Consider the following 25,563-nt stretch of genomic DNA (forward strand, 5'->3'; position numbering starts at 1 on the left):
TAAGCTGAGTTCTTCCTCCACCTCTCCTATATCTCCCCCACCAGCAGAGTGAGTTCCTGGAGAGAGGAGACCTCCTGCAAGATGTGACAGCCTCCCCCACCAGTTGAAGAGCCCCTCAGGTGGCTCGATGCACTGGCGGCACCCTGCGCCAGGGCTGAGCCCCCATACACCCACCCACCCAAAACCCTGGCGACACACCAACCAGGACCCAAGGCCCAGCCAGGGCAGCCTGGTGACGTAGCACCCCCAGAAAGTAGTAGTATTTTGTATTGAATTAATTGAAGACTGGGATTTCTAATTAAATGAAAGCTTTGTATGCATATCTGAGACAAGAAGTTTTGGTCTAAGTTAACTAATAAATCCGCTTCCCATTTTGCAATAGGAAGTGATATTGATTCATCTGTTTTAGAAAGCATTCTGTACAGTTTGGAGAGTAATTTTGGGGTTTTAAGAGTAAGAAATTATGCCACACTTGATGGTGTTTGTAGTTCAACCTGACCGGGTTTAAATTTCTTTTTTACTATGGACTTAATTTGTTGATATTCTAAAAATCTTTTCTTGTTGATCCCATATTGTGTAACTAGTCTGTCAAATGGAATAAATTCTGTTCCTTCTAATATATGTTCTAAGCATGTGATTCCTTTACAACTCTGGAAAGTTTATCATATTATTGTTTTGTAACACATCAGGGTTGTTTCAGATAGGTGTACGTTTCCATGGGATTAATGAAGACTCCGTCAATTTTAGAAACTCCCACTATGCTGTCAGAGAAGAGCTAATGTTGACGCTTTTAACCCTTTAAGACATACCATAGAACCAAGTCCGCCAGAGCTTATATTATATTTTTACATGCTGTAGTGCCATTTTTGGGAGCATTTCAAGTTTATATACATCATTACAACCATTATAGCCCAAATTTTAATAATATGAATAAATAACAATAACATTAATTAATAACAGAAAAAAGTTGAAAATAAAGAGATTTTTGAAATTAAAAAAAATTTGAAAACTTTTCTTTTTGCATTGAATTTGTACAATTCCAGCTTAATGTTGCAATAATTGCAAGTACTAGAAGCTCTGATATACTATGATTGATTTTTGTTCATTAAATATTTTTTGGTGTTCTTCTCAGGCTTGAACAATATGATAAAACACTTGGGAGCAAATATACACATTATTAGACCAAAGCTGGAGGCCAGAATTGCAAAAATCTCCACAACTACAGTAAATTTCCCAGGGGAGCTGACATATGCTGGGATAAATGTGATCCAGACAGTACAGAATATCAACATACTGAAGGTGATAAACTTGCCTTCATTGAAATTATCAGGTAATTTGCGGGCTAAGACTGCTAAAACAAAGCAAAAGGCAGCAAGTATGCCTAAGTATCCAAGCACAGCCCAGAAGCCAGCAGCAGAGCCTAATGCACATTCCAATATAATTTTCTCCTTGTACGTGGTTAGATTTTTTATTGGAAAGGGAGGGCTCACTACTATCCAAACAGTACATATTAAAACTTGAAGAAAGGTGAAAGACACAACAGTCATTCTTTGCTGTGGAGGACCAAACCATTTCATCACATTACTACCTGGAATTGTCACTTTAAAAGCCATTAAGACCACTATAGTTTTCCCAAGTACACAGGAGATAGAGAGTACAAAGGTGATCCCAAATGCAGTGTGACGCAGCATGCAGGACCACTCAGATGGTGCTCCAATGAAAGTTAATGAACATAAGAAACACAGAGTCAGTGAGATGAGCAGCAGGAAGCTCAGCTCAGAGTTGTTGGCCCTGACAATTGGAGTTTTCCTGTGACAAAAGAATACAGCTGCAATTACGATGGTCAGACAGGCACCCACAACTGAGAATGTAGCCAGGATAATTCCTAGGAGGTCTTGAAAGGAAAGATACTCTACAGGCTTAGGGATGCAAGTGTCTCTCTTTGCGTTAGGCCAGAATTCTTTTTGACAAGGTAAACAATCAGTCGAATCTGGATAAAAAACACATAAATACAAAATTTTCTTGATTTTCATATATACACAATGAAACATTTTAAATGCATGGCAATCATTTCTCTTTACCTGTGCTATTACTGATCTCCCCCTCAGGACATGCTGTACAGTCATAGCAGCAGATGGGTTTTCCTTTCTGCAACACTTTACGAGTTCCTGGAGGACAACTGTCCGTGCACACTGACACTGGCACCTGTCAAAGACATAAATGTTGGAGAATACATGTAAATATTTAATATGCAGCTGTAATCATTGTTTACTAAAGTTTGACTGCTTACTTTCGTGCTACCCTCCATCCAGGTAATGTTTTTGTCGATCTGGAATTCCTGGCCCACGGGCCGTGATGCATCGTACAGCCCTACAGCCACTATCTCAGTCGCACCGTTTTCACTTTTCTGCCAGTTAGCCAGTTCATAAATAGCCACAGGATCCCCATTAGCATCAAATGACACTTCATAGCCATTTCGGGAAAAATTTACTTTCTTCAGCTCAATTAAAATCTGAAAAGACGAAATTAGGTATAATGGGAGGGGAAAGGAAAAAAAATAATTATGCAATATTTCAATAACAAATATTAATATTACATATCAACTCATATTGCAGTTGATGAAAGACACTGGCATCAACATATTTATTTCTTCTGACCTGTTTGGACTCTAACTTGGTTAACTTGTCACACTTTGCAGTGCCATTTATTTCCTGGCACACTGCATTATGGATGGCATGTGCTACTGCATACACGGCCTTGTACACCATGTTAGTAACTCTTAGCTGTGATTTGTCAGTGGACTGGTTTTGCAGATTCTGTATGTCTTCATTTCCATCACATACTTTCTTCTTTGCAGTGGCATCTAAAAATTACAAAAAGGGCAAACAATCACACGAGTGCTTCTGATTGGTTGAGGAAGAATAAAGTAGTTTATCATGGCCCTTTCTCAATTCTCAAGTACACGAGTCCGTACTCATGTTCTCTGCAAGTCCGGACTTGCCAAGAACACGAGAATGCAAGCACGGACTCGCGATTTGTACAGTTGGAACACCACACTTGATGATATCACGGGTCCGGAGTTTTTACTGCCGTCCCCTCTTAATTTAACTGTGATTAACCCTCTGGGGTCGATGAACGCGCCGGTGCGTCAAAATCACATGACCAATTTAAGACGACACAGCAACAAGATGCAGCGACCCAGAGTCTCCATTTCAATGTGGGTCTAAAGTGCGGACTTCAAACTATATACCAGTTTTTAAATGGCCACGTAAAACCAGAGTTGTGATAACAAATACACACTATTGTTTTTCCTAAACAAAACAGTGGTGTTTACAGCGGGAAGAAACAGTAAAAACTGTTTTCTACAGACAGCGCCTGCAATCACTCCCCGCTTGCAAGTGAAAAAAGAAACAACACCCATTTCCTATTGGTGTTAAATTGTGCCATATCAACCAATCAAAAGATGATATGGCAACATGTGGTATTTTGTTGTGTATGAAGAGGGGGAAGTTTTAGGAGTGACACTGGTGACAGAAAGCGGGCGAGCAAAGAGAGAGCGTGTTTTCATATGTGAGACATTAGTGACGTTGAGTGTGTTTGGAGGCTATATTTAGTGTGTAGTGTAGTCACTGTTTTGTGTGTTAGTTATACTAGTCAATGTCACATTTGCTCCAGAAAAAGCCACCAAAGGCAGATTCCAGTGTAAACGCTATCCCCACATGGAAAACAGGACTGGTAGAACTACTGTTGTCAGAACTGCAGGGTTTAGGCCTGTGGTGTTCTCCTATAATAATAATAATAATAATGGATTGGATTTATATAGCGCTTTTCAAGGCACCCAAAGCGCTTTACAATGCCACTATTCATTCACTCTCGCATTCACACAGTGGTGGAGGCAAGCTACGGTTGTAGCCACAGCTGCCCTGGGGCAGACTGACAGAAGCGAGGCTGCCATATTGCGCCATCGCGCCATAGCCACTTTACCCTACCGCCTACTGGTGTTGGCCAGAGGGCCAACACCAGTAGGCGGTTGAAATTTTTTTCTGAGTTTAGATCAATTGTGCTAATATAGTATGCCAAAATGAAAAATTAACTCCATTTTCAGATATTTGAGGTTGTGCTGAAAATAATGAAAGCAAACAAGGCAAGATAAACAGTTTTTAAAGGTAAGATATAGATGTAAAATCAAAAGTAGACAAAAACGGCCAATTACACCCTGGACCCCAGAGGGTTAATATGTTATGAAGCTTAACACTAATCTCAGCTAAACCGATTTACTCAGGAACAAATAAAACACTGAAATAAACCAAACATTAACATTTCGAAGTTATCTAAGAGATTTATATATCATATTTAACCTGAGTAGCGAAACACCGCGGGGGGGTCAAAACGATGTGCCAGGAGTCCATTGTTCTTGCCAACTCTAGTGATCCTCGACCTCCCGGTCTGCTATGGAGCTGGTGGGTAACAGGCATCTCTGAAAACGTCGGAGCACGTTTGGAAATATTTGATATCTTGATAAGTCGAGCAGATATTCGAAGCTTACACAGCTACATTCTCTCTTGAAAATAAATTAAAAGTTTGTTTTGTGACCCAGAAAGAGTAATATTTAAATGTTTTTAGCCACGCTCTGCCATTGCTGCGTTTGGGTTTTCAGTGAAATGCATTCTGGGATATTTAGCTATACCAAGTACACACAAGTCACCACCAATGCATGCTCAATAAAAAAGGCGGAGCGAGAACACATCCGCAATCACAATCTTGGCTTGATGCGTACGTTGAATTGGAACAGTATTTGGTCTCCCACTGGTAACGTATCATGACTACACGAGAACGCCTCATGACTACTTTATTCAAAAAGCTCTATATCATCATGGAGGTATCTGGTGATGAATCAAACTACACATGACCAATGTAAGATGACACAGCAACAAGCTGCTATGTCAACCCTGAGCCTCCAATTTTTGTTTTAAAAGTGTGAACTTCAAAGTATGTACCAGTTTTTAAATTGTGTTGATAGGCCACGTAAAACCAGAGTTACGATAACAAATACACACAATGTTTTTTTTTTCCTGAATATTGTTGTTATGTTTACTGCAGAAAAAAAAACGGTGTTTTCTAAGGAAAGCGCTTGGAAGCAGACTCTTCTTGCGATCAAAAAAAGAAAAAAGAAAAGAAAAAAAACACCTCTTTCCTGTTGGTGGAAAAATGTGCCATGTTGACCACTCAGAAGATGATATGGCAAAATGGCTTTGGTTGTTTAGGAAGAGGGGGAAAACGGCAGCGAGAAAGCGAGAGGCAGCAAGTTTTGAGATGCAAGACATTAGCATGTTAGGAGTGTGTAGTAAGTGTGTCGTGCAGTCAAACATTTTGTTTTGTGTGTCAGAACAATGAGGCAACTGCTAAATGTTGCAGTTGCTGCCAAAATGCCACCAAAGGCAGCTTGCAATGTAAACGCTGGTCGAAGACACGAGGGGTGATACACCTCCTGCTTTCAGGCCTGCAGATATCAGGCTTGTGATGTTCTCCTTTATGTTAGAGTGGACAGAAAAATTTTTTAGGAGTAGCAAAAATAATTTGCACGTTATCTTATTTAATGCAGAACACCTGATTGTTCTGTAAGTACTTTGAATTGGTTATTTAAAAACTAGGAGTCGGAATTTGCCTCTATGTCCTTGTCTTGCCTCTATGTCCTTGTCTTGTCTTGTGTGCATTACTTTCCCTGGAATAGCCTCCCACTGTCGTTCTCTAAAACCTAAAAGAGAATTATGGATTTGATCAGCTGGTCTCTGAATGCTATTGACACCCTTTTCTCAACGAGAAATCTGGGCTCGGGAGAGCCTGAGTGCCCTGGAGCGACTTTCCCTGCCGGATACACGATGGACGGGTGGCAGAACTGGAGGATCATGTGCCTGGCGGGACTGTCGATCGAGGACGCTGAAGATATCTATCTATTCGGAACCATGATAACAGGGTTCATGCTGATCGGAGTTGGCTTAGCCCTGGTTTATCGGAGAAATAAGAGAGCGGAACCGGCTGTTCAAACCCCCCCCAAGGCTGCCCGCTGGAATCGAAATGGAACGAGGCGCAACCTCTCACAACGAACGTAATATGGTCAACACCTTGGAGACGCTTGCAGCTGCTGTGAAGGCTCAAAACAACACCATTGAGCGTATGAGGGGAAACATCAGAGAGAGGCCTGCTCAAAATGAGACCCTTGAGCGACAGTTGGAAAACATCGCGGAACGGATCACTGCAGTTGTGAGGTCTCAGAATCAAAAGAACGATAACACCATGGAACAGAAGTTTGATACCATCATGGGGAGGCTCGTGACTCTCCAACGGGAGATCGAGAGGCCAGTGTCGGAGTGTTAAAGAGCAGCCTGAAAAATTCTCCTGGGCTGCTTGCATGGAAATTAACAAAACCAACATAAACATTGCGGATCCCCATCACGGCACCAGCTGCAGGCCCAAGGCTGGAGCCAAACAATCACTCCCTGATAACGACTGTGTTACGGCTATTCTTCCCATCCCATGCAAGGACACCTGGATTGGCTGGAGGACTGTTTACTTAGCCTGATAGGCCGAAGGACACTGTCTCAGCTAAACTATGGACACGCACACACACACACTTACACTGATAAGCACTCACTCATTCCCCCTCCCTTTCCAACGCCTTCGATGCTTGTGCCCTACCGGGGAAGATAGCAGTCAACTGGACCAGCACAGATGCTGCAGGACCGGATGCGCTGTCTACACCGGCTCTCTCTTACCCTTTACCCGCCCCTGTTGCTTGTCTTGTGTTTCTATGGTGTATTGATAGTCATGTGCTTTTGTGCTGAGGTGTTTTTTCTGTTATCAAACTGTTCTCCCACTAGGAGCTCAGTCTGAGTGGAGGTTTTTTTTCTCCTCCTCTTACCTCATGTAGTGTATTTTCGTTGTTTTTTCCTATCAGCCTACCTTTCTGACATGTCTGCCAAATGTGATGTTTGTGTAAAGTTGGTCAGAAGGTTCCTTTGTAAGTGCTGTTAAGGTTCAAAATTGAGGAAGGAGAGTACAAACCACCCTTGGTCCAGAAGGTCTTGGTCAAACAATGATTTTAATGACTACACACGTGTGGGAAGAACACTCTGTACGCCGACAGCAAGTGATCTCCGACTTAATCAAAGCATAAACAGATATTTTATAGCATCAGGGTTTGATTTACTGACGCCCCTTCATGCGTCACAGATACATTTTATACATAGATCAGATCAACACCACAATGACTTTTAACCCAGAAGATCATCTTCTATTTTCATGGCTGGTACTTTCCGTTCTTGTCTTAAAGTGAATTGTTCCTCTTTCTTGCCGAGACACGACTAATCTCTCCTCTAAATAAATCTAACTCATGTGTGTGTGTGTGTTGACCCCACATGCTCTTTCTCAATTCACCTGTTGCACTTCTGACCTTTCACCAGGACAGAGGCTCACTGAGACTATGTGTATGTCTTCTACTAAATAAATGTTTTAACCAAGAACCTCTACTAAAACCTTAATATGAAATGACCTGATATATAAGTGTTTTGTAAGCATGTACTGCAATTCCTTCTATGGCTCCAAGTCACTTGCACAATAGATTGTCCGGACATCGCGCCGAACAAAGCTTCCAACCCCCAATTAATTGACCGAGCTCCAACTCTTTAATAAGCACAGATATGCATTGTGTATAAAATAGTCATAACTGCACCTGAAATACAAGGTCAACATAATAACTGTATGCATAACATCTTAAGGCCTTCTTAAAGCTATCTGTTACATTGTTAAAGCCTCGTCTTAGCCTGCTGCTCAAAATAACTTTCACTTCTGCAAAACTCTCCAAGCCTGTTTCCTGTCCTGTTACTTTTAGCCTTTCTGAAAGACACACTGTTCAACCCCTGAATGCAATATAAACTCCAGATTATATTATTAATGCAATGGTAATGATGACAATTATTTAACAATAGCAGTAAAATAATTTCCCTGCTCCACAGTGCGCATGCGCCATTAGCGTGCTGCCTGCTGTAACCCTAATTTCCCTTGGGATGAATAAAGTATTCTGATTCTGATTCTGATTAACGTGTTAATTGCGATTAATTAATTTGAAAAAAACAACAACGTACTAAAAAAATTACACATTTAATTGCAGTTTGCATTCCAGGCAAAAGCTAACTTTTGTCAATGCACAATTTCCTGGTATATCGATTACACTGATGCACACATCAGAGCTACAAAGAATCAGAAGAAAGTGCATTGCTAGGAATGATCCTAGCAATGGATGGATGAAAGGCAAATTTAATTTCAAAAGACTACCCAACTGAAGGCTTGATGACAGTGTGGTTTTGTGCAAACTGTGAAAAAGGAGTTTGAATAGATTCCTTAATATACATCAGAGTTAAAGGGAATATAGTTTCGGATTTCTTGTAATATTACATTATGGCGGTTAATGGGTATACAAAATAGGAAATAGGCCTGGAATGGGAACAAAGAATTGAGGTGCAGGGCAGGAGGACAATCAACACCCACCCCCAGGGCAGGAAGCAAAAGCTACTGAGGGTGAGGGGCAGACAAAGGGCAAATGGACACTACCTTAAAAGGAGATGGGGGTCAGGGCGTCAACACCTCTGGCAACTGTACCACTTTTTTTTCTATTGTGGGCGTGTTTACTGTAGGGGGAAGGAGACCAGAGGTTATAACTGTAACTGCTGTGTTACTCTTTAGATCACCCTTCAGAATAGGACTGCATAGGATGCAGTGTGCTGATCTCCAGATGCATCTGTAAGAATAATGGGTAATAAAAGGATTGTGTAAAACATGGAAACGTGATCACTACCAGGACCAAAAGAATCGCAGAGACTGGCGTTGTCTCAACACATAACACCGAAGCACTTCATGTTACCATCTAAATGCAAAACATGTTGCTAGCAGTCTGAGTACCAACAAAAGGTGATGGCAGCCCATACTTGATGAAATGACTAACTTAAGGACCAAAATTAGTAAGTCAACATTGGACAAACTTACAAATTCTCTCGCAAAATTGATTGCTCTGGACTGTAAACCACTATCAGTGGTAAAAGATAGGGGGTTAGAAAATGTACTACACTTAGCGTCAGGTGATCCAACTTCCAACTGCTCTGCCAAAAGACTATTTCAAGTAAAATTCAACAGCTTTATGACACTGAAAAGAAAGAAAAATTAGACACCTTAAGGACAGCCCTGCTAATATGGAGGAACTACACCAGGAGCAAACAAGACTTTGGTTACAGCCAAACAAAAGCACAAGCTAGTCGTTTTAACTCCAAAAGCTGGCGACTGTCCTTGAGCCATGCAAGTAAATCAAACTATTTTTTAACTTTTTGTTACTGTTTCTTCAAAAAGCTCTATCCGTTCTTTAAGTCTGACGTTATTAGCCTTGTCTGGGCCCAAACTCCGCTGCATGTCCATAAGCCAAATGATCACTGCAGCATCACCGAGAGCTAAAAACTGTCTAAATTCTTTCATCTGTAATAAAAAGATCAGTGTGGCTGCTCTACCAGGTGTAGCAATTAAGTTAAACATCCAGGCATCCATGAAAACGGAATTTATTAAACTTAATGGAGTTAGAAGTTAGCAAGGAGTTAGCTCGCTAGCTTCCATCTAAATATAATATAGCCTGTCCTGACTGAGAGATTTCTGAAACAAATTAAGATGTACAGCTCTGCTATCACTTCTGACATAAATGAAGACAGAAAAGTAAACTGCAGTGGCATTTGTAGGGTTACTTTAGTTTGGCTAGCTGATATATAACTGATATATAATAATGAGCTAAGTGATCGCTAGCGACACAGCTATGTTAGCATAATATAAACAGTGAAGGTGGAGGATGAATGCTAACTTCTTTCCACTCGATAAAGGTTGCCGTGAGGATTCTCAATGGTTAGAGACAAATGCAGTCGCATGGCAGGATGCTGTAAACGGACCAAACTTAAGTCAAGAGAACAACTGAGATAATTCATCCACAATCCGAGGTTAGTCATTAATATACTGCTGCATGGGCTGGGCTGTAGTTGCATTGTAAAGTTTTAAAAACTGAGCTTTAGCGTTAATAAAAACCGAGAGAGGGCGACAGTGATCACTGACTGTTTTTAGGGGCTTTTTGAGAATAAATAGAACTAGATACAAAGCATTAAAATGTTAAAAACACAAAAGCAGGGTAGTTTGGGCCTGGAAGCAGGATTCATCACGTCATCACTTAAAGACCGGATATTTGACAGTTATTGTGTAGATTAATATTTACTTTCTTGAACTGTCTACTACAGGTGTGTGACTGAGCTTCTTGGAGGTGAGACATATGTCTCATGTTCAGGGGTTTATCTGTTTTCTGCCACCTGCATCACACCATGGAGGTCTTCGATGATGACTCAAACTACATGGTGAAATTTAAAACCACCTTCACAACGTGTAGCTACCCTCAACCATCTGTGGCCCAAGATAGCTACTGTGCTTGGCCACACTTTAAGGATTTAAAGTGTCTTGCAAGGAGGAGAGCGAGAAGAGTTTTGGACCAGCCTTGAGGCCCTGCTGCAGGAACAGTGTAAAGATAAAAGCCTCAGCACAACCTCAGATGCAAAATGTACTCTCGTCAGAAAAGAGGTCTTGGGACCACTGAGCAACAGACCAGTTCTTTTTTTTCTTTAGCCCAGGTAAGACGCTTCTGACATCTGTTGTTCAGGAGCAGCTTGACAAGAGGAATACGACATTTGAAGCCCATGTCCAGGCTCTTGATGCACTAACTCTTACTAACTAACTAACACTTTTGAATGGCCTTTTTCCTAACTATCCTCTCCAGGCTGTGGTCATCCATGCTGTTTGTGCACCATTTTCTTCCATGCTTTTCCCTTACACATAACTTTCTATTAATGTGTTTTGATACAGCTCTTTGGGAACATTCAAGTTCTTTTGTAATGACTTTTTGAGGCTTTCCCCTCCTTATGAAGGGTGTGGATGATGATTTTCTGCACAACTGTAGGTCAGCAGTCTTCCCCATAAATGGGATTCCTACTGAACCAGACTGAGAGATAAAGGCTCAGGAACCATTTGCAGCTGTTTTGAATTAATTAGCTGATTAGACATTAACACTTTGAGCCTACAATATTGAACCTTTTTCACCATATCCTAATTTTCTGAGCTTTTGAATTTTGGGTTTTCATAAGGTGTAAGTCATAATAATCAAACTTAAAACAAATAAAGGTGTGAAATTTTTCACTTTGCATGCAGTAAGTCTAATCTTATATTACGTTCACCTTTTAAGTTGAATTACTGAAATAGATGAACTTTTTCATGATATTCAAATTTTTCAAGTTACACCTGTATTTTCTCCTCACACTTGGTCATGATTAATAACTTTTCAATTAAAATAGGTCAACCAATGAAGCTACATCCGACATCAGCAGTTGATCAGATAATTTAAACCAAGAAAAATGTCTTACTTTTGGTCAGTGTGCAGTTAAATGCATCCTCCCAGAACTCAGTAAGTATTTGAGAAGAAGCCACTTGTGAGGGGGACAGCTTCAGCAGGAAGTCTCTGAGGCCTGGGATTATAGACTTCGGAATCCCAAATCCAATGGCCCCAGCACAGAAACTAAACCTCGTTAATTCTGGGTTGGTTACCCATGATTCACTGCCTATCCACTGGCGGGGTGGGGAAGGCTCATGTGATGTGAGCTCCTTCAACAGGATCTTCATGTCTCCAAAAGATGCAAATGCCACAACAACTACAGCTTTAGACCTGGAGAGACAATGTAATGCATTAGAAAAATGTTTTTTAAATGTCTTCACATGATCAAACATTTATTTTACAAATAATTAAACAAGTCAATGCACAATAATTATCTCTGATGAGGAAACCTGCGGATAACATCTGCCACTCTCTGAATTCTGCTCTGTGGGTCTGTCCGATAGAAAGACACAGAGTATTCCACACAGATCCCCTCTTTATGTGCTGCTTTTAGAAATGAAGCCATGCCATTATTTCCATAATCCGAATCTGACCGAACAGCACCTATCCAAGTCCAGCCAAAGTGTTTCACTAGCTTGGCTAGTGCTTCAGCTTGAATCTGATCACCGGGGACTGTTCTGAAAAAACTTGGGTACTGCTGCTTGTCAGACAAGCATGCACATGTCGAAAAGTGGCTCACCTAAACCAAAAGAAATAAAACAGTGTAGCTCAGAAAATACCGCAAACACAAATATCACATAGCATATTTTAAATACAAAAATTGACAGAAATTGGAAATTGGCATTTACCTGGGGAATGTTAAAAGAACTGATGACTTGGGACAAACTGATGGATGTCGTAGACCCCGAGCCACCAACAACAGCCATCACCATACCAGAATGTGAGCAATTGTTATCCGTGGAAAACACAGGGTCGAAGCTATTTAGAAACTGAAATGCCATATGCACTGCTACAGGCACTGATGCACATGAGTCATAGATCTGATACCCGAGCCTGATTCCGGGCAGCAGCTCTGTGCTGTTGTTAATCTCTTCTATGGCAAAAACCATTGTACGCGATGATTGCAGTTCACTGGTGATAATACTGCAAATAGTTGTGTCACTGTTAGAATATACACTGTAGATTTAGTTTAAGTTAAATGTTAAAAAATAAAATAAAGAAAAAATCAACAACAGGATAATTTAAACAAATTAAAGTCTTTTCATTTCCTTTTAAATATAATTCCTTTCCTGTGTTTCCTTTATAAAACTGTTATTTAACATATTGTATAATTTGTTTTTTAAAATACAACATTTTTTTTATAAAGAATAAAAGACCATTGTTTACATTTTTTAACACTATACTGAATCAATGTAGTTCCGTAGATCATAACACACATGAAAACATTTCTCTCCTCATACAGTCCAACATGTTTTTACTTCTTCTTCTTCTCATTACTGAACTTCTTACTTACTAACCTTCCTTTGCATTTTACAGGCTCAGGCATGCTGGTGTAGTCACTGTAAACTGTGTTCATGTAGACGTGAAGGGAAAAATCACCACCAATAACAAAGTCCCCATCCTTTGAAAATGCTGGTAGACGAGTGCTTCCCTGCAGCTTGCAGTTCAGAGAGGATGCCGTCGTACCATCTTGAGCTCCTATATGCCTAGTCATTTGTCTCATACCATCTAGACACACTGCAAAGGCAACAGCTGAGTTGAGGTGAAACAAACAAACAGGCAATACCAAACCAATTACAAGAGCTGCAATCTCCATTTCCATCTAAAATTGTCTGTATATGGGCACACATTGTTTCCATTGGTTTATATAGGTCTTCAAACAAAGGGGTTTTGTCATCTTCTCACCTTCTTGAGAATATGTGGTCATGGATTAACCCTTACATGGTGTTGAATTTCTAAGTCTTCACAGTATGGTTTTGATTGGGCCCAAGATTTCCCTCACAATAATTGGCAACAGCAAATGATACAATACAGCTTTATTTAATTTAGATTGGAACATCAACAGATTTTTAATCCTTAAGTAATGTTTCATAGAGTAGAAAGAGTGTATATTTTTGTTTTTGCACCAATTTTGGGGGGAGAAAAACAATATTATCACACACAATCTTATGCTGGTATACCTAAGACAGAAAAATATCATAGTATTAATAATTTAAATCTATTTTTTGGAAAGTGTAAATGGCAAGAAAATTCTGGAATTGTCGGGATTTATTATGTGACTGTACTACATAACCATTACTACTACTAACATTGTCTTTACTCTGTAACTACTATCTGTAGTAATACAAAGGAATTAAAAAAGGGTAAATGGCCTTTATTTGTATAGCGCTTTACTAGTCCCTAAGGACCCCAAAGCGCTTGACACTTCCAGTCATCCACCAATTCACACACTGGTGATGGCAAGCTACATTGTAGCCACCCTGGGGCGCACTGACAGAGGCGAAGCTGCCGGACACTGGCGCCACCGGGCCCTCTGACCACCACCAGTAGGCAACGGGTGTGTCTTGCCCAAGGACACAACAAGCAAGACTGTCCAAGCCGGTGCTCGAACTGGCAACCTTCCGTTTACAAGGCGAACTCCCAACTCTTGAGCCACGATCGCCCCTAAACAAGTTAAAATTTTGAGCACAAAAGTCATTCATTAGTCTGCATTCAAAGCATTGGGAGGAAATGTTGCATATTTGGGATTTTTATGTGTTTCTTAACCTCACTAAAATAGTAGCTCAGGTGCTTCTCTGTTCTCACGACATTCCACTCCATCTTTGATAGCTGTTTTAATCTTAGTTAGCTCATAATAAACGGATTTCACTTTAGTTAATGTTGCATTTTTTTTTCTTTTTTCTTTTGCCTGTCCCGTTTGGCTCTTTTGCCATCAGAATTGTTGTCTAAAGGCAAAGAAAGATGCCCAACGGATTTACTTTACCAAATTGACCATCCCAGCCTTGCCGTAATGGTCCATTTGATTCACCTTTTATTGTTCATTTTATTTTCATTTACTGAATGCGGGACAGACTTGACTGGGGGAAAGAAGGGGAGAAAGAAAGAGGGAAAGAGAAACAGCTGAGAAGAGGGACGGGGGAGAAGGGCAAAAGACAAAAACCAACAGAATGAGCAGAAAAAAAAAAGAAGAAAAAAAAATGCATATATCGATCACCTGGGTCACCTGCTGAGAAAGAAAAAAGAAAACAAGCAGAAGAGAACAAGAGTAATAGAATAAACAACATCACAATGATATATGGGAATATGACAGTAAATACTAAATATTAAACATTATTGTGCAGCACATAAGATCAACAGAACACAGTGTGCTTTGAGGTAGGAGCCAAAAAGGGTGTCGTTTGTGGGTGTGATCACCCGTGTGTACACCTGTGAGCATGGACGTGCTTGTTGTTTTTTTTTTTTTAAAGGTTCCTTCATGTAATGATCTGCTAGAGGGTGTGGGGGGGCCACAGCCCCGTCCTCCAGGGCATGAAGCAGGTATGGAGGAGATCAAAACTCCAGACATCCAGAGGCCCCCAGAACACAAGAGACCAAGGAAGACCAACAGAGGGGCAGCCGCGCCACTGTCCCAGAAAGAGCTGAGGAGAGTCCCAGATGAGGGCTCACTCAGCAGCCGCGGAGCAGAAGCCAGGGGGAGTTGCAGTGACGCGCCCGTGAGCTCCGCCGGCAGCCAGCCGTGCCTGAGTGACCGAGCCCCAGGCCGAGAGGCCGGGGGCACCCCACCTCCGAAGTGGCCCGGGCGAGCCCCAGGCTCCAGGCCCCGATAAGCGGCCGCCAAGGAGTGAGCCGGTGTGTACCTGGACGCCCATCCCCGGACACAAAGAACCACCAACGCACCGATGTCTGAGGGAGTCCGCCACTGGCAGGGAAGTGGTGGTAGGGGGAGATAGGCCTCCAAACCTTGGAGGGCCTAAGATGTCCCCAGAGAGGTGGCGCCTGACACCCAACCTGACATATAGACACAGAAATACAGGCACACACATAAACAAACATCCATTCCCACCCTCATGCTCTCATATGCACTTACTCCACACTCAACCAACGTGGAGACAGACATAAAGAGACGCTGTACACACGATTACACTCCCCAAGCGTACTCTACACACCGGGTCTAGGTACCCTTGCCCCTGGAGGGGGAAACTGCACCCAGACCCAGGTGGTGTTACCCTTTTCCCTGCGGTGGGGGGAGGCAGACCACCCCGACTCCGCAGCAGCAGGAAGGCCCCACACTCCAGACCGCAGTCGGACGGCCAACTCCTCCTCCTAGCCCCCCCACTCCAGCAGGTCGCAGAGAACGGGGGTGAGAGAAGATTCCAAACCTCCCTCCACCCGCTCATTGTAGTGTTGATGCATATGTGTTCTAAGGTGCATTTAAAACCCAGGAGGGCATGGAGCTACCTGCCAGAGAGCAGCAGGTAAGCGCATGGTCCCTCCTGCTAGCCCTCAATGTCTACGTGTATTTAACACCCTGATGGTACTTTGGATTCCGTGTATTGTGCCCACCCCCAAGATCCTATATGTATGTGTAATGAGAGTGTGAGTAATGTGAATGTCTAAGTTGTGGGATAAAATTGAGGCAGAGGCAGCCAGAAGGGGACAGGGGGGGTGGCCTCCTCTGCACCCTGGTGACATACCCCTACTCCAAGGTCCTGCATGTGTGGGTGGTTGTGGTGGAGCGGGAAGAGGGAGGCAGCTGGAGATGGGGAGGGAAGGAAGGGAGGGGCAAGTGACCCCTCCCTGGGGCCAGCACCCCCGCTGACCCCAGTAGGCACCCCCATACTCCGCGACCCGCCAGGGAAAGGGGGCCCAGGCCCATCCAGACCGGGGCCCAGCGCAGCAGCGCCTCCCGGCCCCACAGAGCCCGGGACAGTCCACCCAACCCCACCACAGAGAAAACTGCACCCACCCCACCATCCACTCATCTTCCAGACTACATAAGACAATAAACACCCAGGCTGAGATCTTCTTCCACCTCTCCTGTATCTCCCCCTCCTGCAGAGAGAGCCCCTGAGGAGAGGAAAGCTCCTGCAAGATGTGACAATCTTCCCCACCAGTTGAAGAGCCTCCCAGGTGGCTCGATGCACCGGCGGCACCCCGCTCCAGGGCTGGGCCCCCATGCACCCACCCGCCCACAACCCCGGCAACACACCAACCAGGACCCAAGCCCCCGAGGCCCGGCCCGGGCCCCAGCCCAGAGACGGAGCGCCCCCAGAACCTCACGCCCATCCCGGACCCACCCAGGGGCAGCCAGGCTACCAGGTCAGTAACCCACGTCCGTCAGCACAGACCCTCCCCTAGCCCCGCTGCACGCAGCCGCGAGGAAACAGTCATCTGAGAGCCAACAGAGCCCCTAACCGGACGTGACCGCTACCCCGGGTTGAGCCCCCCAAGGAAGATGCCTCCGGGGAACCCCCCGACGCCCTAAGCCTGTCCCTACCCCCACACCAATCACAACAGTGAAGGCGGGACCAAACTATGACCCCCCCACCCCCACTAGGTGATGGAGCTGATCAAAGGAGCCCAGAGCAATTGATCTGATGTGGTGGCAGAGGCTGTATCAAGACTAATGTAATCTAATAGATAATTTCTATATTGGTTAGAATTAAGATTGGTTTTATTTTTCCAGTTCATGAGGACTGTTTTCTTGGCTATGCATAGGGCAGTGAAAACCATATGGGCGATATTCTTTTCTGAAGTGACATTATCTAAGCTGCCTAACAAACACACTAAGGGGGAAGTTGGAATGTTACATTTCAGACACTTCGATAAGTCTTCACATATCTCGCGCCAAAACTTCTGAACTGGTGGACAGAACCAAAGAGCGTGGATATAATTGTCCGGTGAATTGGTTTGGCAGTGTGAGCAGTTGTTGGTAGACGTAAAGCCCATCTTGAACATCCGATGACCTGTATAGTGCACTCTATGTAATATTTTGTATTGAATTAATTGAAGACTGGGATTTCTAATTAGATGAAAGGTTTTTAAGCAAATCTGAGACCAGAAGTTTAGGTCTAAGTTAACTGATAAATCCGCTTCCCATTTTGCAATAGGAAGTGATATTGATTCATCTGTTTTAGAAAGCATTCTGTATATTTTGGATAGTAATTTGGGGGTTTTAAGAGTAAGAAATTGAACCACACTTGGTGGTGTTTGTAGTTCAACTTGACCCAGTTTAAATTTCTTTTTTACTATGGATTTAATTTGTTGATATTCTAAAAATCTTTTCTTGTTGATCCCATATTTTGTAACTAGTCCGTCAAATGAAATAAATTCTGTTCCTTCTAGTATATGTTCTAAATATTTGATTCCTTTACCACTCCAATCTGAAAAGTTTATCATATTATTGTTTTGTAATATGTCAGGGTTGTTCCAGATAGGTGTACGTTTGCATGGGATTAATGAAGACGCCGTCAATTTTAGAAACTCCCACCATGCTGTCAGAGAAGAGCTGATGTTGATGCTTTTAAAGCATTCATGTCGTTGGATGTTTGAGCTGATAAATGGTAGGTCTGAGATCTCTAGATTATTGCAAAGTGCTTGTTCTACATCTAGCCAAGGTTCATCTAAGAGGGTATGTTTTAGCCATCCTGAGATAAACTGAAGCCTGTTGGCTAAGAAGTAGTGCTGAAAGTTAGGCAGTTCTAGTCCTCCTTTATCCTTGGTCTTTTGTAGTGTTTTTAAGCTTATACGTGGGGGTTTATTTTTCCAAAGGAATTTGGACATACATGAATCTAGAGATCTGAACCAATCTTGTGGCGGTTTAGTTGGGATCATTGAGAATAAATAATTTATTTTTGGTAAGACCATCATTTTTATAGCGGCAACCCTTCCCATGAGTGATATGGGTAGACATTTCCATCTAGCCAGATGCATTATTTTCTTACATTGTGGATGCTAGTCCTTGCACAAGTACCAACAGACAGACACGTAAGGTAATAGCATTTCCATAGCACATTTGTAGTCGTGATTACTAGTTGACCAAGTTATATTTTAAACATATGTTCATCCAGCACTTGGAGGACTTTGAGGAAACCCACTCAAGGTATTCTAGAGCAGTGGTCCCTAACCTTTTTTGTGCCACGCACCGGTTTATGTCCAACAATATTTTTAAGGTGTCGCCGATGAATAGCAAAATAAAACCAGCACTGGTGCCAAAATAAAGAAGATTTATTCATAACGCATATGAAAAGACCCAGGGAGACAGAGTTAACAATACAAAAAATACAAAAATAATTATCAAAACCCTGAAAGCCATAAATGTCACAACCGAGCCTCAAATCTTGCGCCCCGGTAACCAAATGACTCATGGACTGGCCCGGTGGCTGAGCACCGCTGCTCTAGAGTAATGTTTTAAAACACAACTAAACAGTGGGGAAGACTGAGATAAAGTGAGCTATATTTAAATGTGTGGTCCTCACGATAATTGAAAATGAGGCAGCATTACAATCAAAATGTGCAAACTAGGTTACTTACTTTTCTAGGTTATTTAGTTTAAATAATGCTTTCAGATCAATTGTATGCTCCATCAAATGCCATCTTATCATGGTGGATGGGGTTGAACACCTAAGAGTGTGCATCTGATGGCTGACCTTGCGTGAATGTGTGACGTAGGTTTTGATGCACTGTGGACTGGATGTTTATGGGGCATGGAATACCCAGGGGATAAGACTGACATTAGGTATGTAGCCCTGGCTATATAAATAGTTCATTTATTTTGATGGTTAAATACAAATGTTCACTGTGTTCAAGAATGTATATAAAGGCCTGTAAGGTATGTGATGTGTGTTAGTGGTGGGTAGATCGATCCAAAAATCGATTGTATCAATACCAAGTCAGCATCGGTATCGGATCGATACTAGCTTGATGAGATTGATTCTTTGCTTTAAGTTCTGCTCTTGTTTGCAATGCTGTGGTTTCGGCAAAGACGAAACAGCCAGGTCACCAGACTCGCCGCTCCTGTGTAAGGAGAGCAGGCACACTTTGCTACCCCTCCCACCTCTTGTGTTTAGATGTTGCACTGTCACATGACGTGACCTAGATGCTTTGGGGGTTGTTAAGTTGTTTACGTATTATTTATATTTTCACCAGTTGTTGTTTTTGTTTGAGAGGTGAAACTTAAAAGATGAATATCAGTTTGTACATGCTCCAGATAGCTTTTCTTCAAATTCTTTAATTCTCACTCACTTTTGCGCATGCGCAGGACTGAGACGTAAGCGTTTTCATCCATTTCAATGTGGAAGCACACCTCTGTGAAATAGACTGAAGCCGCTAGCTTAACCAAGGATGTTTGGTAAAAATGGTAAATGGCCTGTATTTGTATAGCGCTTTACTTAGTCCCTAAGGACCCCAAAGCACTTTACACTACATTCAGTCATCCACCAATTCACACACACACACACTGGTGATGGCAAGCTACATTGTAGCCACAGCTGCCCTGGGGCGCACTGACAGAGGCGAGGCTGCCGGACACTGGCACCACCAGGCCCTCTGACCACCACCAGTAGGAAACAGGTGAAGTGTCTTGCCCATGGACCAAGACTGTTGGAGCTCGAACCGGCAATCTTCTGATTACAAGACAAACTGTCCTGCTCTCTTCTTATGTATTAAGCTAATGCTAATATTGCTAAGACTGAATGTAATAGCATGTGAACTGGCATTTAGCTGAGTTATCTGATTCGGTAGGAGGACACGGACATCTTGCTGGCGTGCCAGAGAGGTCTCTTCTGCTTATGTGTTAACGTGGGAACACGTAGATACAGCACCTGTGAGTGCTGCTGCTGCCGTGCCCTGCTGGTGGCCTTGACCCAGTTTCCCCAACTATCCCCTTGAACTCCCTGGAGGTGGGAGTACTGTTGTGTATACATGCTTTTTATTTTACTGCTTGGCAACAAGTGAAGCGGCCATGTTGTTTTAGATCCCAATACACCCGAGCCACGACTCAGGTCAGCAACAAAGTGTTTGTTAACAGAGAAACACTGTTGCACTTAAGGTGTGTGTGTGTTGGTGAGAGTGTATGTAGGTCCACAATATTGTTTAATTACTTGGTTTCAGTTGATGTTAAATACTTTATTATTGCTCAACAAACTTTGTTATTTTTACTTATTTTTCTTTTGTGTTTTGGAACTAATCAGCAGTGTTGGGGAGTAACGGAATACATGTACCGCCGTTATGTATTTAAAATACAAAATATGAGTAACTGTATTCTGTTACAGTTACCGTTTAAAAAGGTGATATTCAAAATACAGTTACTTTGCTGAAATAAAGGGATTACACTGCGGTATTTTCCTATTTCATGTGTTCGGCTATGCCCTCACCATTTTTGGTTTCCACGCCCCAAACAAAACACGCGTTAAGAGTCTCTAATACCTGTGTCTCAATCTCGCAGCCCATGTCACCCCTACTTGCGGCCGCATATAGACATGAAGAAACATTTTTAAAAATTATTCACAAAAATGATTTAATATGAAGGCAATAGGCAGAGTGTTACAGGCATAGCCCTAAAGAATGTAGCTTCATAGGCAGTGTAGTCCGTTTTGTGAGCACGAGGGAGGGAGAAAAAGGAGAGTCGAAAAGTACGAGTTGTCACCGACCAGAAACGGGAGCTGGAAGAATGCAAATATAATAATAACCACTGCAGCCAAAAAGAGTGCCTGACGAGCCCAGTTGTAAGTAAGCTATTAAGACTCGGCTGTAAGTTCTGTTGAAACAACCTTTCAACGCCTCACTCTGTCTCTCGCTAGCAAAGTTGACCCAGACAACAAAGTAAAGCTAGTTTTTGGCTACGAGCCCCACACGGAACCCGACTTATTAGCCAGAGGTCTCTTTACTACGGTTCAGAGCCGCGGACCTGTTTTATATACGTGTGAAATAGTTTTCTATACAAGATCGCTGCAAAAAGTGCAGCCTTACCTAATGTCCACACTACTGTTACTAATTTTATATTAAGATTTAAACATCTAGTTGGTATTGGTATGGCGAGTAACCTTCAGTAAAAGTAATAATTCACACAGCAATAGTACATTCATGTAGTTGTAAAAAGCATGATAATATAATAGGTAATCCAAAGTATTGAGAATACGTTACTTTCATTGAGTAACGTAACGGAATACGTTATAAAATTGATTTTGGGGCATGTATTCTGTAATCTGTAGTGGAATACATTTTAAAAGTAACCTTCCCAACATTGCTAATGAGTCACTAAAGTGGACTGCTTGCGTGTGGTTTATTGTAATTAGGGATGGGTATCGTTTAGGTTTTATCCGATACCGGTGCCAAATCGGTACTTTTGAAACGGTGCCGGTGCTTAAACGGTGCTCAAACCGGTGCTTAAAGAATGGAGAACACAAAATTGGTCCAAAAACCTCTCATGTTCAGCTGTTTTTTTGTAAAAAGATAACAATGTTAGCCTTTTCTGCAGCTATGGGTCATATATGGCATCACTCTTGGCTGGAAGCAGTGCTTAAACAATGGAAAAAACACAAACTTTGTCCAAAAACCTCTCATGTTTAGCTGTTTTCCACTTTTTCTTTGGTCATTTTAGCCTTTTTGGCCAGGGTGAAGGGAGCATCTGCCATCAAACAAGAAGACAGCCGCATGTAGCTATGATGATGTTTGCTAGTTCACCTTACATGCATTAATGTAATAACGTGGTTAGCCTACTCAACGTAAATTACACACGAACAACAACATTAAGCTACTCACGCAGAGAAGAACGGCTGCTGCTGCCGTCATCATTTCTGCTACACTGGCAGGGCTAGGGGCCAGGACTCTCCTCTTCGGGTTTTTGGGGGATATTGCTCCGGGTCCGATAACAGGCAACCCACCTGCAGTAGATGTGCACGGTGTGAGGTCTCGCAGCAAGCTATCAAATACGGCGCATTTCTCGGCTTTTAAAAAAAACCAAAAAAAACCCACTATGAGTCGCCAGGTGTTTCATCGGATTTGAGGAGTTACCTCCTTTGACAGTATCACAGTATCAGCTTAAACCATTGTTGCAGGCTGCTGAGTTTGCATATTTTGCTGTGAAGTACAGCCAGACTTTTGACCACTTTGCCTTGGACATTTTTAATCTGTAGCTCTGCTCTAAAAGAACGTACGTACCTGTACCCGCCTACTATCCTCGGAAACGTAAAATGATTGGCTAGAATCTAAAGTGTATCACAGCTCAGGAAAAAAAAAGCACCGAAATAAAGCACCGAAATGTGCGCTGCTTTTCGGTCTGGTTACTACCGTTTATGTCAGAACCGGTGCCATCATGGCACCGGACACCGGTACCCATCCCTAATTGTAATATAGTCTATTTTAATGCACATTTCATATTACAAGCAAAAAACGGAGTATCAGTAGTAAGTGACAACAGGAACTCAGGGCCCCTCTCAATAGAATGTGGGACGGGTTTTACACTATTATGAAGGCACTGCTAGGATACTCCCATGCTAAACCTTTCTAGTTTGTTCTTTGCTGTTTCTATTTATCCTTATTATACAGAACTTACCACAGGTGTTTCCAGGTTATAGTCACACATTTTTTTAAGCTTTAATAGGTTAACAATATGCTATTAATTAGAAACAGATAGTTTTGCATTTACAATTAGGCCATCCGGAGCGCAGAATGGACAAACTTTGTACAAACTGCGCAAAATGTGTTGACAATCACAATTCAGGGATTTGAGTCATTCTGTGCTCCAGATGAAAATATTAATCACGTTAATCGTGGTGATGACAGATTAATGCGCATTACTGCGTTAATGTTGACAGCCCCACTATTTTCTCAATACAAATATTCTAATCATAAATCAACCATAAATAGCTCATAAGTAGCTATACAGTCTGAATGATGATCTAACTCACAGTTTTCAAATGACATATTCATGAGCAAAAAAGAAGATTCTGTGTCACAATAAACACACTCTGAATGCAAAATGAGATGTATTAATGCAAACAATTTTTTTTAAATCAAGGATTAAAATACAAACAAACATCCTTCTAAAATCTATTTAACTTTACAATATTACAATTTTAGAATTGTTTAATGGTTTGATGATTTTTAGAAAGTCTACTCAACTTAAAAATAAAAAAAAGGAGGACAGATCTTCAGAAGGTCCATCACTCATTGAGATCTAAATGGGGTTTGAGGCGCCTGAAAAGAAATCTCAAAACTGCACTGTAGGTACCAACAATGCAGTTCACATCTGGTTTTGAACTGAAGAAGCTTCTTGGATGAGAGTTGAAACACCTTCAAAAAACTCAAAGAAGTCTAGTTGCTTTCTTTCCAAGCGCCTTATATTACCGCATATAGACAATTATTATACCTCATGACATTAATCAATCTGTTATTACTACAAAATAAAAAAGAAATGTGTAGTTTTCTTTATTATGCCTTCCTGATTTATGGTTTTTACATAGAAACTAAAAATTGTTTCTGGGAAATAAGCCACAGCATCATTGAAAAAGACATTTAATAATCACAGCATTACATTCAAACAAAGGACCAGGATTATTATCAGGATAATAGTATGAAAAGTATCCTAAAATGTGAACTTATATTACCTTATGATCATGAGTTTAGTACCACATAAAGATCTTAATGTTAAATATGTTTTGTTTGAAATGCCCCATAGAAACTTACATTTTATTACTTACCATACTATATGTTATTGCTTCTTGGGAAAAATTTTCTTCCACAGTATTATTCCTAGTTCTTGTTCTTTTGTCTACGCTGTTTAGGGGTCTCCGCAGTAGATCATCAGCTTCCAACTTACCCTATCCCTAACATTCTCCTGTGTCACACGCTGATCACTTGTCAGAACAGGAAGTGGTGAACATTGTTGTAATACAGCTGAAAGAAGCATTAAATTCCCCTTCACGAACCACTACCTTATCGCGGAGGGGTTTGTGTGTCCCAGGGATCTCAGGGCTACAGTATGTTGTTCAAGTGCTTTTGTCCTGTGGTAGGGTCTCCCATGGGAAATTGGTCCTGGGTGAGGGACCAGACAAAGAGTGATTCAGAAGACCCTTGAGAGAATAAGGGGATATGGGCCCATCTTCCTGCAGGCCCACCACCGATAGGAGATGCCATAGGAGTTGTTTGCACTGTGTGCCAAGCGGTCGCCAGGCGCAGAGGCCCTGGCGGACCGATCCCCGCCTACCAAGACTGGCAATTGGGACATGGAATGTCACCTCTCTGGTGGGGAAGGAGCCTGAGGTCGTGCTTGAGGTTGAGAGGTACCAGCTTAACGCAGGGCTTGGGCTCTGGAAACAGTCTCTGCTAGGCTGGGAATGCCTAGCAAAGGCCCCAGTCCGCGAGATATTAAACGCACACCGGCAGACCTTCAACAGCATTCCGAGGGAAACTGGGGACATTGAGGCCGAATGAACCATGTTCAGCATCTCCATTGCCGAAGCTGCTGCAATGAGCTGCGGCCGCAAAGTGGTTGGTGCCTGTCGTGGTGGTAACCCCCGAACCAAATGGTGGACACCAGAGGAGAAGGGAGCCCCCAGTCTTATCGACCTTGGTTAGCCTGTGGGACTTTGGAGGCAGCTGATAGGTACCAACCAGCCAAGCGGAATGCGGCTCGGGCAGTGGCTGAAGCAAAAACTCGGGTGTGGGAGGAGTTCGGAGAGCCCATGAAAAAATAAATTTTTTCTGGTGACTTCATCGGGTGATGGACTCCAGCTCACACTGAAACAGTTCGCAGCCGAATGTGAAGCAGCGGGAATGAGGATCAGCACCTCCAAATCTGAGACCATGGTTTTCAGCCGGAAAAGGGTGGAGTGCCCACTCTGGGTTGGAGACAAGTTCCTGCTCCAAGTGGAGGATTTTAAGTATCTTGGGGTCTTGTTCACGGGTCATGGGAGAAGGGAGCCAGAGATCGACAGACAGATTGGTGGTGTGGCTGTAGTGATGCTGACACTGCACCAGTCCATCATGGTGAAGAGAGAGCTGAGCGTAAAAGCGGTTTACCGGTCGATCTACATCCCTACCCTCACCTATGGTCACAAGCTGTGGGTAGTGACCGAAAGAACGAGATTGTGGATACAAGCGGCGGA

At 42.4% G+C, this 25,563-nt stretch overlaps 1 protein-coding gene across 1 annotated transcript; it reads right to left on the bottom strand.

The window, feature by feature from the left end:
* Positions 1-918: 918 nt before the first annotated feature.
* LOC146654252 (extracellular calcium-sensing receptor-like) lies at positions 919-21,419 on the bottom strand. Its single transcript, XM_085380151.1, has 7 exons — positions 12,304-21,419; positions 11,905-12,194; positions 11,487-11,785; positions 2,658-2,863; positions 2,291-2,512; positions 2,082-2,205; positions 919-1,990 (listed from the first exon to the last, which is right to left on the bottom strand). The coding sequence occupies exons 1-7, from the start codon at positions 12,562-12,564 to the stop codon at positions 1,086-1,088; spliced, it is 2,307 nt and encodes a 768-aa protein (XP_085236277.1). The 5' UTR covers positions 12,565-21,419; the 3' UTR covers positions 919-1,085.
* Between the last annotated feature and the right edge of the window lie 4,144 nt (positions 21,420-25,563).

Source organism: Rhamphochromis longiceps, linkage group LG14 (assembly GCF_057381845.1).
Source record: "Rhamphochromis longiceps isolate RC_006_pf linkage group LG14, R_longiceps_female_GT1.1, whole genome shotgun sequence".
NCBI classification, from domain to species: domain Eukaryota; kingdom Metazoa; phylum Chordata; class Actinopteri; order Cichliformes; family Cichlidae; genus Rhamphochromis; species Rhamphochromis longiceps.